General features: G+C 54.0%; 2 protein-coding genes across 17 annotated transcripts in view; one reads left to right on the plus strand and one right to left on the minus strand.

Annotated features, from left to right (window-relative positions):
- HAUS8 (HAUS augmin like complex subunit 8) overlaps positions 1-2,101 on the minus strand; it is a 30,015-nt gene extending 27,914 nt beyond the window's left edge. For 3 of the 5 annotated variants that reach the window (XM_017501210.2, XM_017501211.2, XM_017501209.2), the window contains exon 1: positions 1,874-2,101. In XM_017501210.2, the coding sequence (XP_017356699.1) occupies positions 1,874-1,902 (29 nt within the window). In that variant the 5' untranslated portion in view covers positions 1,903-2,101. Of the gene's footprint in view, positions 1-1,175; positions 1,676-1,873 lie in introns of those variants that run through there. The other 2 variants (XM_037728746.1, XM_037728745.1) reach the window with 2 other exon arrangements.
- Positions 2,102-2,243: 142 nt separating this feature from the next.
- The window catches only part of MYO9B (myosin IXB), a 132,452-nt gene continuing 122,504 nt past the window's right edge, over positions 2,244-12,191 (plus strand). For all 12 annotated transcript variants that reach the window (XM_037728757.1, XM_037728747.1, XM_037728751.1 and 9 more), the window contains exon 1: positions 2,244-2,357. The gene's annotated coding sequence lies outside the window, so the exon portion shown is untranslated. The remainder of the gene's footprint in view (positions 2,358-12,191) is intronic.

Consider the following 12,191-nt stretch of genomic DNA (forward strand, 5'->3'; position numbering starts at 1 on the left):
TTCCATGAAATGTCCAGAACAGGGCAATCCATAGAGACAGAAAGTGGATAGGTGGCTGAGAGGTTGTGCGGCAGAGGGAATGGGGAATGGCTGATGGGAACAGGTTTCCTTCAGAAGTGATAAAAAAAAAAAATCTTCTGAAACCAGAATAAAAGCAAAGGTTTTACACATTAGGAACGTACAAATGTCACTGAATTGTACACTTTAAAAGCACCAACTTCATGCTATGTGAATTTCACCTCAATTTAAAAAGAGAATGAATGGGCCAGGCACAGTAGCGCACACCTGTAATCCCAGCATTTTGGGAGGCCGAGACAGGTGGATCACTAGAGGTCGGGAGCTGGAGACCAGCCTGGCTAACATGGTGAAATCCTGTCTCTACTAAAAATACAAAAATTAGCTGGGCATGGTGGTGGGTGCCTGTAATCCCAGCTACTTTCGAGGCTGAGGGAGGAAAATCGCTTGAACTCGGGAGGTGGAGGTTGCAGTGAGCCTGGCAAAGGACGAACGGCACTCCAGTCTGGGTGACAAAGAGACTCCATCTCAAAAATAAAAATATAAATGGAATGAATCAAGCTTGATATAATAGGAAAGAAGGGACCCTGAGATAGGAATCGCTGACTCACCAGCTGTGCGGGTGCAGGAGAGGGAGAGTCCGGGATGACTCAGGGTTTCAGCCTGAGCTAGTCGGAAGAGGAGGGAGCCAGGAACAGACACCAGCAAAACAATGGAGGAACAGGGCCGGGGCCAGGGCACTGTAACTCTTGCCCCCATCACCAAGGGTGGCTCCACTGGTCCCTGCAGCCACCTCCTCTGAAGCAGGCTCCCAGGGCCCCAAAGTGAGACCCAGGCAATGCTGGGGACACTTCCAGGCCACCGTGAGAAGTGGCAACTTAGCAAATGTCCGCCAGGTGCTAGCAGCTGTGCCCCCTCACAGGCTCCTCCTAACCTGCCAGCTTCCTAACTTCATATCTGCTTTCTCCTCACTGCAAAACAGACACACAGGTCTAACATAGACCACCCCCGGGCAGTTTCAGAGCCACAAAGAGAGCAGAGATTCCCTCTGGGGCCTGAGCCAGGGCTCTGGCCTCAAACCGAATGGGCTCCTGGGTGAAACTGCTGCGACCTGAGGGGAGTTCCTACACGTGTGCGAGCCTCAGAAACTTCACCTGTACCTGAGAGGTGCTGTCAATTTACTGGTTACGGCAAGGCGCCGTGGAGTGATTTCTCTTGCTGGCCAATTTCACTTCAATTTGCACCTGACACAATCAACACTGGCAAAATTAACAAAACTAGACAAACACAGCCTCAGGACCATGCCTCGCTCTTGGCCAGTGTTCACCTTCTTTCTTGTCCATGCTGTGTTATGCTAGGGAAGTCACTTCCCCTCCCAGGCTCTCCGTCATCTCCTCAGTAAACTGGGAGCACAGAATAAAGCACGTGGGAGGAGTAAAGGGGACATTTTGGTCGCCCACCACTTGTTCACTGCATAACGATAATTCCAAGAGCGGCATCCCAGTCAAGACCCAGGCGCCGATCTAAGCGCGTTTCAGCCTCAAGCGACGCCTACGAGACTGAGTACGTCATCAGCCCCATTTCGTAGCAAAAGAAAGGGAGGCACTGAGCGATCAGGCAGCTGGCCCGAGGTCGCCCCGCGTCCCAGCGGAGGACGTGGAACTCCGGGCCGGTCGCGAATCTGCGCGCCAGAGCATGCGCAGAGGCCGCGCGCCATCGGGGTCTTCAAGGACCTGCGCAGTTCCTGGCGAGATCGAACCCAGACTCCACCCAAGGGTCCCCACTCCCCAACTCCGCTGCCCGTCCTCTCCAGTCCTCTGGCGTCCACAAATCCAGACCTGTGGGCGCCTCAACTCACCCAGCTCCGCGCCCGGAGAAATCCGCCATTTTCCCGCCTTCCTTCTCAAGCGCGCACCCGCCGGCTTTTCAAAGCCCGACACGCCCCCTTGCTTGCGGGCCGGACCATTTGTGGAGCTGCAGGAGGTGAAGCTACGGGGCGTGGGGCAGCGCCGGCTGCGTGCGGAAAGTGCGGCCCCCGACGCTCGCCGCCTGTCCTTCCCTCGCGCTTGGTCTCGCCCACCAGGGGCAGTAGTGGCGGCGCGGTGGGTGGGGCCTGATCTGTCGGCAAGTAGGGGCGGGGGCTTTTCGCGATGCTCCGCCCACTCGGCGCGCTGGCGTCACGCCCCTGGCCCCGCCCCTCCGGAACCCGGAAGCGGGAGCGCGCGGGGGAGCGGCGGGCGCGGCGCGGCGGGGCGGAGCGGCCTGAGTAGTGGCGGGCGGGCAGGCGGTCATCCGCCCGGGGACCCGGCCCGGGACCGGCGGCGCGCGGTGGCCGAGGCCAGGTGAGTTCCAGGCAGCTTCGGGTTGGCGACTCGAGCTCGAAGCATGCCTTTGGGGGCTGCGGAGAAGAGGGACGGAGCTGAGGGCTAATGGGGGACGCGCTGGCAGGGGGTCGAGGGGGCGGGAACGATTCTGAGGGTCTTGGAGAGGTTGCTGGGGATGAGGTGGAAGCGACCTGATGAAGAAGAAAGTGGATGGGGATGGAGCTGGTGAGGGAGTTTGCGGGCGTGGGGGGGTGAGTCTTGTGGCTTTGAGCTGCTTCTCTGAAAAGGACGTGGCTTAAGTGGTAATTGGGGGGTCGCAGGAAACGGCGTTGTGGGGAGGCGAGGAGGCGGGAACCAGAGGCCCAGGTTGGGGGAGTGGGCAAGGCGAGTGGCGGGACAGCTGGGGTGCGGTTGGGGGGAAGGGGTGCGGGACCGATCTGGGGCGTCTGCCCGCGCGGTTGAAGGAAGGGTGTCTGAGAAGAGGGCGGCACCTGGCCCCCAGCGGGCGCTCAGTAGATGCGGGGGTTCTGAACTTACTGATGCGGCAGCTATTGGGAAGCGGGGAAACGGGAGCTGGAAGGGAAGTAAACGGAGTAGAAGTCAGGGTAAGAACTGAGTGTAGGTTCAGAGAGGGAGGGCCTGGAGAAGCGGGAAGAGAAGGAAGGGGTCAGAGTGACCCTGTGCAGATGTTAAGGTGCAGCCTCTGGAGATTCCGTCCCCCCACCATCCCCTCTTGATTCGTGTCCTTCCTGACTTCACACCCAACAGCTGGGTGACCCGGGACGAGTCCCAACACCCTATGTGCCAGTCTCTTGGTCTTGGAAACTGCACCACCCTCCCCTTAAGACAGGACTAGCGGGATTCTGGGGGTCCCTGGGTGCAAGGAAGGAACCTCAAGGCCGGCTGTGCGGCCGGAACTGTGTTTCAGGAGGGAGTGTGCACGCACCCTCATGTACAGGACTGTCACCACCTCCGCAGAGCTGCATCCTTGGACTTAAATGGGTAAAACGACATACAGGAAATCTGTCCCCCGGTTGCTCTGAGCTCAGCCCTGGAGAGGCATGCCAGCCACGAGCCCTCATTTCTTTCCTGGGCACCCTGGAGGCCAGGGGTCTTTAAGGGAAGGCTTCTCTGTGCCTCTTTGAGGTGGGAGCCAGTGGGGACACTGTGTTTTGCTGCTGGAGGGTCCCAGCTCGCTTCGTTTTTTGGTGTTGGAATCTTCAGAATCTTAAGGTGTCCAGGAGCAGCAGGAGGTGGCCTGGGTGACAGGAAAGTTCTTCACGTCTGACAGGCCTGGCTCTTGTGGCCCTGGCAGGGACTCTGCAAGGTGGTTTTGATTGGCATTCATTTCTCCCCTTTCGGGACTATAGGGATCTTTATCTGGGATCTGCCAGAAAGGCTGGGGAACCCCAGGTTATAACTAGTTTATAGCTCATTCAGGAGATTAACCTGGGTAGTTTGAATGTAAAGAAGGCCACGGAAAGATAAGCACGCCCTCGATTTCCAGAATATTCCGGTCTTTAGGAAAGGTGGCTTTTGGCCTGGCTTGCCCCAGTATATGCAATGACAGCCCACCGTCATGCCTTCTGCAGACACTGAACTGTGGGCTTGCCCTGGCCAAGACACCCGGATGAACAGGACCGGGATCTTCTGATCCCATAGCCCGGCGATCACCTCTTCCGTGCTCCTGGAGAATGGCCAAGCTGGGTCTTGTGGAGAGAGCACTATATTGGAGATCCTGACTTTGGTCAAGTCTCTGTGCCTATTTCTGACCTCTCCCCTGCAAAATGAATGAATTGATCTCCATCAGCATTTTTCAACCTTGAAACCCAACTCATCTCGTCACCGTCTTGTCTGTAGTCCCTGTCCCCCCAGTCCCAGCCTTGAACTCCGCACGGCACCCCCACACTCCATTCCGTGCTACGATGATGCTACTTTTGTTCCTTTTTCCATTCTACAGTTTATATCCAAAAATGATTTTTTTTTTTTTTTTTACCTCATCTTCATCGTCCAAATAGAAAATTTCGGTGTCCAAGGTGCTTTTGCACGTTGCACCTGTTCCCAAAGCTTTGGAAACTGCAAATTGCTGGAAATCCCAAGGCAGTACTCTCCCTCGGGTCCAGCCTGGTGACTCAGTGGAGCAGGTGGAGACTTGGGAATCTCCCCTTTCTGTTTGCCTGTAGGATTCATTATTCTCTCCCCACAGGGATTCATTAACTTGCTGCTTCCCATTCTTCATCTCTTCCAAGTGGTGTGTCTTGGGTGGGCCGAGATTTAAGTTATGCAAGGGTTGATTGTGCCAGGTGCGTCGTAGATTCCTAGGAACAGAGGTGAATGAATCTTCATGCCCTGGGGGACGGACATGCTAGTGCCCTCCCCCACCAACCTTGCACTTCCCCTGCAGAAAAAGTAGAGTTCAGGCTGGGCACAGTGGCTCATACCTGCATTCCCAGCACTTTGGGAGGCCGAGGCAGGTGGATCACCTGAGGTCAGAAGTTCCAGACCAGCCTGACCAATATGGAGAAACCCTGTCTCTACTAAAAATACAAAAATTAGGCAGGCATGGTGGCATGCGACTATGGTCCCTCCAGTCTTAACCCAGGAGGCTGAGACAGGAGAATTGCTTGAACCCAGGAGACTGAGGTTGCAGTGAGCCAAGATCGTGCCACCGTACTCCAGCCTGGGCGACACAGGGAATCTTCCCTCTAAAATTAAAAAAAAAAGAAAAGAAAATGGAGTTCAGATCAGGTCATCAGTACAGATGGGGTCACAAGATATTACGGGGGCAGAATTAGGAACCACCAGTGCAAGCTTTAGGACAAAGGGGATTCTAGCAACTTTCCTCGGAGGTAATGGCTGGTCCCAGGTAAACCCGGAAAGATACCACATGTTAAACCACGCCGGGCAGGAGGGGTTGCACAAGGAGATGCCTTTGAAGCCTGGCCTATACAGAATGTCCCAGTTTCCTCATTCTGCCAGTCGGCAGTGCGAGGGTCCTTGTTCTTATCTTCCTGATACAGAAACAGGCCCAGACAGGTGATGACTTCAGAGATGGCATCTTCAGCTTTCTAGAAACGTGCAGGATCTTTAGTAACCTTTGACTGGGGAAGCCCAAATCTCTAGGGCAGTTTGTCAACTGCACCACCTTTGACACTTGGGGCTGTGCACTGTGCACTGTAGTGTGTGAAACCATCCCTGGCTGTCACCCATGAGATGCCAGTAGTATTCCTTCCCCCACAAGTTGTGACAGCTGAAAATGACTCCAGCCACGGCCACATGTGCCCTGGGGGCAGATTAGCCTCCGCAGGTGAAATTCGATACTCATTAGTAAAATCTGGTTCCCCTCCAGGGCCCACCATTGCCTCAGTGGGTCCTTGGTGTTGGTGGCGCCCCTGAGAAACTGCCACTAAGAGTGGGAACAGGGGCAGAGACTAGGAACTGAATTCTGTCATCCAGTCAGTTTTTCATCAGGAGGGAGTGGGACTCGATAAAAAGGAGGAGCCGTTAGGAACGGACTAAGGGGGAGTTAGGCAGCGTACCCGAGGGTGGACAGCGGGTGCCCTTGTCTTTCTCTTCTTTGTCTTGTGACTGACCTGGATTTCTGGAGGAACTGTCCTCACCTTAGAACAATCTGTTGCTTTTCTCCTGAGATTAGAGGTATTAGATTCTCTCCCAAGAGCTACTTTGGAGGTTGCCCCGGATAAACGTAGCTTTTGTGTAGCTGCGTTATCTCTTCCGTGGGCCCTTTTGCCCGCCTGTTCCCAAGCACACACTGCTGAATTTTTGTTCTTGGTACATTTTCCCCTTGCTGTCCCCTTCCCTGCTTGGCCCTGTCCTTGACCGTGACTTTGCTGCTTCACCTTGATCGGAGGAGACACTCTGGGGCTATAGGACTGACGGTCCCTTCTGGGTGCTGCCCCCGCACCCCACCCACCGGCCCTTTGTGTGCCCGGCATCCCCAGCCGAGCTGTGCCAGGCTGCCCCTGCTCGGCCGGCCATTCAGACGGCTCCAGGCGGCCTCTCAGCATAGCAAGACAAGCCCTTCTCTTCTGCCCTCGTGGTCCCTGGAGTGGCAGAACAAAGGGCTCTGTCTCTGCACCAGCCCACCGCTGCAGCCCAGAGCCCCGTTCCCTTTCAGTTCCCACTGTGGCCGGGAAAGAGCCTCAGAGATTAGGCATGTTTCAGAAATGCAACTGACGAGTTTGGGTTCTACTCATTTCCTCGGCGAGACTTTCTGAGCCGGAGCCCGATGATAAAGTAGTGATTCAAGGGTTCAGCCTGTGGGTTCGTTGGAGTGATGAATAAGATGTCCTTGTCTGACTCACTTGTTTAAAACCCATCTCTGCCCTGCTGCACAGGGCCGTATGTGCGGGAGCAGGAGCCCCACCAGCGCTGTTTCATGACTGCCGTTGCTGGGTGTGAGTTTGCTAGGGCTGCCGTAACACAACCGCACGCTGGGTGGCTGAATGACAGAAATGTATTGGCTCGCAGTTCTGGAGGCCAGACGTTTAAGATCACATTCAAGATCAAGGTGTTGGCAGGGTCGGTGCCTTCGGAGGGCTGTGAGAATCTGTTCCAAGCCTCTCTCTGTTGGCTCGTCTTCCCCTGTGTCTTCATGTCGTCCTCCCTCTGCGCCTGTCTCTGTGTCCAGATTTTCTCTTAGGAGGACAGCAGTTATATGGAAGGGAGCCCATCCTAATGACTTCAGTTTAACTGAATCATCCCCATAAAGATCATGTCTCTAGGCCAGGCTTGGTGGTTCACGCTTGTGATCTCAATCCTTTGGGAGGCCAAGGCAGGAAGATCACTTGAGACCAGGAGTTTAAGACCAGCCTGGACAACATAGCGTCTTTGCAAAAAACACAAAAATTAGCTGGGCATGTTGATGAATGCCCGTGTTCCCAGCACTCTGAGGAGCTGAGACAGAAGGATAGCTTGAGCCTGGGAGTTTAAGGCCTCAGTGAGCTGTCATCATGACACTGCGTTCCAGCCTGCGTGACAGAACGACACTGCCATCTCTAAGAAAAAAAAAAAAAAAAACCCAAATATACTCGTATTCTGAAGTGCTGGAGTTTGGGACTTAATATGTGAATATTTGTTTGTGGAGGGGAGTGACAGACACAGCTCAACCCATAACACTGAGGGGCAAATTCAAATTACATTTTTATTTATTTATTTAGAGACAGAGTCTCGCTCTGTCACCAGGCTAGAGTGCAGTAAAGTGATCTCTGCCTCCCAGGTTCAAGCGATTCTCCTGTCTCAGCTTCCTGAGTAGCTGGGACTACAGGCGTACGCCACCACACCCAGCTAATTTTTGTATTTTTAGTAGAGATGGGTTTTCATCGTGTTAACCAGGCAGGTCCTGAACTCCTGACCTCAGGTGATCTGCCCACTCGGCCTCCCAAAGTGCTGGGATAACAGGCGTGAAGCGCCATGCCCGGCTTTGAATTACATTTTCAGATAATACAGGAATTTGGAGGGAAATGATTGTGTCAATAAGTCCACTTTTTCTCTTCTCACTCCTTTAAATGAACCCTTTAGGGGTGAGCCGGTTGGTCGACCGCATCAATTTTGGAAGCTCCCTTTCGGGAATTTTCCAGATCTCACGCTCATACGTTCAAGGGTGACTAACAAGAAGCGAGAAACCGGGCATGGTGGCTCACGCCTGTAATTCCAGCACTTTGGGAGGCCAAGGTGGGAGGATCACCTAAGGTCAAGAGTTCGAGACCAGCTTGGCCAACATGATGAAACCCAGTCTCTACAAAAATTAGCTGAGTGTGGTGGTGCCCACTTAAAATCCCAGCCACTTGGGTGGCTAAAGCAGGAGAACTGCTTGACCCCCGGAGGTGGAGATTGCAGTGAGCCGTGATAGTGTCACTGCACTCCAGCCTGGGCAAGAGAGCGAGAGCCCATCTCAAAAAAAAAAAAAAGAGAGAGAGAGAGGCAAGGACCCAGCCTAGGGAGGAGTGGATCCCGTGGGATTTTATAAGGGGATGTGTAGAGAGCCAGGACCGAGGGGCCGTGTGTGCCTGGTGGGAGAGCCGGATGAAGTCTACAAACGGGATGGGGTAGGGATGTCTCTATTCTCAGTACTGTCATGATCAGGGGCAAGGGACATCTAATAATAACTCCACTCGTGGACCAAAGTGACCTTAGGGCCAACCACTATCACAAGCGATTGAACAAAAGAAGTTTCTGGAAGATCTTAAAATCCTTCATCGAAAGGGAAGTATTGGCTGGGAGCCAGGCTCAGAGCTGGGCCTTGGGGAGACCGAGGAGAACAGAAATAGCCCTCACCTCCGTTCAGATGTTCATCCAGGAGTCAGGAGCATGGAAGTCAAATTAACAGCCCAGCGGGGTCTGTGAAGGTGCTAGCATTGGGCGAGTCTGTGACGGGAGCCTGCCTGGCCCGGGGACTTGCGTACAGGGGAAGTGGGAAACCCAAGAGTTTCCCCAGTCAGCCGAGCCATGGGTCATCTGGCTGCGAGGCGGGTACTGCCGCTTCCTCACGAGTGACGTCACAGCAGCAGAGCAGCAGTGGGAGGCTCGGGTTTGCTGTGGCTCTTCCTGGGCTCACAGCTCAGAGCATCTCCACGAAGAGGCATCTGCCACCTCCTGCATCCCATTCCAGGACAGATGAAACCAGGGCGCAGGAGGGTGACGTTTGAGATTTTGATTCCCGGGGTACTGGGGCTCACCGGGGGCTTGAATTTCCTGGTGAATGTGCTGGTGGGGGCAGGGGGGAGGGGCCCTGGCCACTGCTTGGGAGATTCTTGGGGTCCTCATTTTGTCACGTGGAGATGCTGTTTAGTGGGTGGACACGAGAATGGGAGAGGTAGAAAAAGTGCAGTGGTGCCTATTTGGGCTGCAGGTGCCACGGGAGCTGGTCCCTTTCCCCTGGGTGGTCCCTTGGGAGTCAGCCTTATGATTTATCAGGGAGGGGAGAAGGGATTGGGGTGTCCTGCAGTGAAGAAAGTGGCCTGAACCGGGGCAGGCGCCTCCACAAGCCTAGCTCCCCCATGCTCCCTGCACTCTCAATATCCTGTAGCCAAGTAGGCGTGGGGTTGGAGCCATGCTAACGTGTCATGTGCCCGTGAGTCCTTGAGGCCGAAATAGTGCCTTTTTTTTTTTTTTTTTTTTTAAGACAGGGTCTTACTCTTTCATCCAGGCTAAAGCGCAGTGGCGCGATCTTGGCTCACTGCAGCCTTGACTTGCCCCGGCTTAAGTGATCCTCCCACCTCATTCTCCCCAGTAGCTGGGACTACAGGCAGTCCCTGCCATGCCAGGCTAATTTTTGTATTGTTTATAGAGACGGGGTTTCACCATGTTGCCTGGTCTCGAACTCTTGGGTTCAAGCAATTGCCCACCTCAGCTTCCCAAAGTGCTGGGATTACAGGTGTGAGCCATCAGGCCCAGCCACTTTTCTGATTTCTTTAAAGCATAGCTTCTCAGCCGCAGCATTGGTGACACTGGGGGCAGATCATTCTTTTGGGTAGGGGCTGCCTTCTGCAATGCAGGGTGTTGAACAGCATCCCCGGGTGCCACCCCTCACATGCCTGTACCACCACCTCCTCCATGTCTGGATAGCTAGAAATGTCTCCAGACGTTGATTGCCAAGGCACTCCTGGAGGGCAGAGTCAGCACTGTATGAGAAATACTAGTTTGGGGCTCTGTTGACTCCTAAGTGACTTTGTGTCTGTCATCATCTGACTGACCGAAGTCCTAGGATCTGCACACGTTCATTATTATTATTATTATTATTTTGAGACGGAGTTTCACTCTTGTTGCCCAGGCTGGAGTACCATGGCGCGGTCTTGGCTCACCGCAACCTCTGCTTCCTGGATTCAAGCGATAATTCTCCTACCTCAGCCTCCTAAGTAGCTGGGATTACAGGCCCTCACCACCACGCCCAGACAATTTTTGTGTTTTTAGTAGAGACGGGGTTTCACCATGTTAACCAGGCTCTGACCTCAGGTAATCTGCCCACCTCAGCCTCTTAAAGTGCTGGGGTTACAGGCATGAGCCACTGCGCCCGGCCCACGCATTTAAATACACAAAATGAATGGGGAAGGAGAGAGGAGAAAAATCAGAGAGGCCGGATGAATTCTCCTGGTTAATAACCCCTTGGGGGCCAAGTGCTGTGGCCCATGCCTATAATCCCAGCACCTTGGGAGGCTGAGGTGGAAGGATCCCTTGGGCCCAGGAGTTCCAGACCAGCCTGGGCAATATAGCAAAACGCCGTCTCTAGCCAGGTGTGATGGCACATGCCTGTGGTCCCAGCTACCAGGGAGGCTGAGTCCAGAGGATCACTTGAGCCTGGGAGGTCGAGGCTGAAGTGAGCCAAAATGGTGCCACTGCACTCCAGCCTGGGTGACAGAGTGACACTCGTCTGAAAAAAAAAAAAAAAAAAAAAAAAAAAAAAAAGGAATGTATTCTGGTAGTATGAGCAATGGATCTACATCAATTTTTTTCCAAATAATTAATGTGGGGTCTCTCACCCTCAGCACTGCTGACATTTGTGGCTGGGTCCCTCTCTGTGATGGGGCCCTCAGCATCACAGGGTGTGGAGCAGCATTCTCAGCCTCAACCCACTTCATGTTGGTAGCACCCTGGCATCCTACCTGTCCTGACAACCCAAAATGTCCCCAGGCCGGGCAAGATAGCTCACACCTGTAATGCCAACACTTTGGAAGGCTCAGGCGGGCAGATCACTTGAAGCCAGGAGTTTAAAACCAGCATGGCCAACATAGCAAAATCCTGTCTCTACTAAAAATACAAATAAAAAGTTAGCCAGGCATGGCGTTGTGCACCTGTAATCCCAGCTACTTGGGAGGCTGAGGTGCCAGGATCGCTTGAACCTGGGAAGTGGAGGTTGCAGTGAGCCAAGATAAAGATCACACCACTGCTCTCCAGCCTGGGCAACAGAGCAAGTCTCTGTCTCAAAGTGGGGGAGAAAAAGCCGGGCGGGTTGCTCATGACTGTAATCCCAGCACTTTGGGAGGCCGAGGCGGGCAGATCATGAAGTCAAGAGATCGAGACCATCCTGGGCAACATGGTGAAACCCCGTCTCTACCAAAAATCCAAAAAAATATTAGCTGGCTGTGGCGGCATGCGCCTGTAGTCCCAGCTACTCAGGAGGTTGAGGCAGGAAAATGGCTTGAACCCAGGAGGCAGAGGTTCCAGTGAGCCAAGATGACGCCACTGCACTCCAGCCTGGGTGACAGAGCGAGACTCCATCTCAAAAAAAAGTCTCAGGACAGAGGTTCCCAAGTGTTGCCTGGGGGCAGAGTCAGCTCCGGGTGAAACCCTGATAGAGAAGAGTGCTGACTTTTGAGGGCAAGCAGACCCTGTTGAGACCTGCAGGTCAAGCCCGTGACTGGCCTGAGGCCTCCGTGGTGTGATCAGCAGGGTCCTGGCACAGGGATGAGCTTCAAGGGGAGCTGGGGAGTGGCTTTTTCACCAAAGACATTGGTGGCAGCAAATCCTGGGACCATTGCCCCTACCTTCCAGTTTCACTCTCAGGTGATCAGAAAGTGGAACCAGGTCCCTATGTCCTTTTTAGAAACCAGGCAGAGGGTGGGTTTCTTGGAGGAGGAGCATCTATCTGGGGCCATAAGGGCCGGGTCACAGTTGGACAGCATGGGGCGATCCTGGCAGGCAGAGAGCACTCCTCGTGGAAACCAGAGCATGGGGCAGATGGGGTGCCAGGTAGGGAGCGACCTAGGCAGGTCAGCAGGCGTGGAGAATGCAAATAAACCCGGCAGGCTTTGGGGGATCATTGGGATTGGTGACAACTGAAGGGTACAGGGTTTCTTTTTTTTCTTTTTCTTTTTCTTTTTTTTTTTTTTGAGA

This window comes from Cebus imitator, unplaced genomic scaffold, assembly GCF_001604975.1.
Source record: "Cebus imitator isolate Cc_AM_T3 unplaced genomic scaffold, Cebus_imitator-1.0 Scaffold280, whole genome shotgun sequence".
NCBI lineage: Eukaryota > Metazoa > Chordata > Mammalia > Primates > Cebidae > Cebus > Cebus imitator.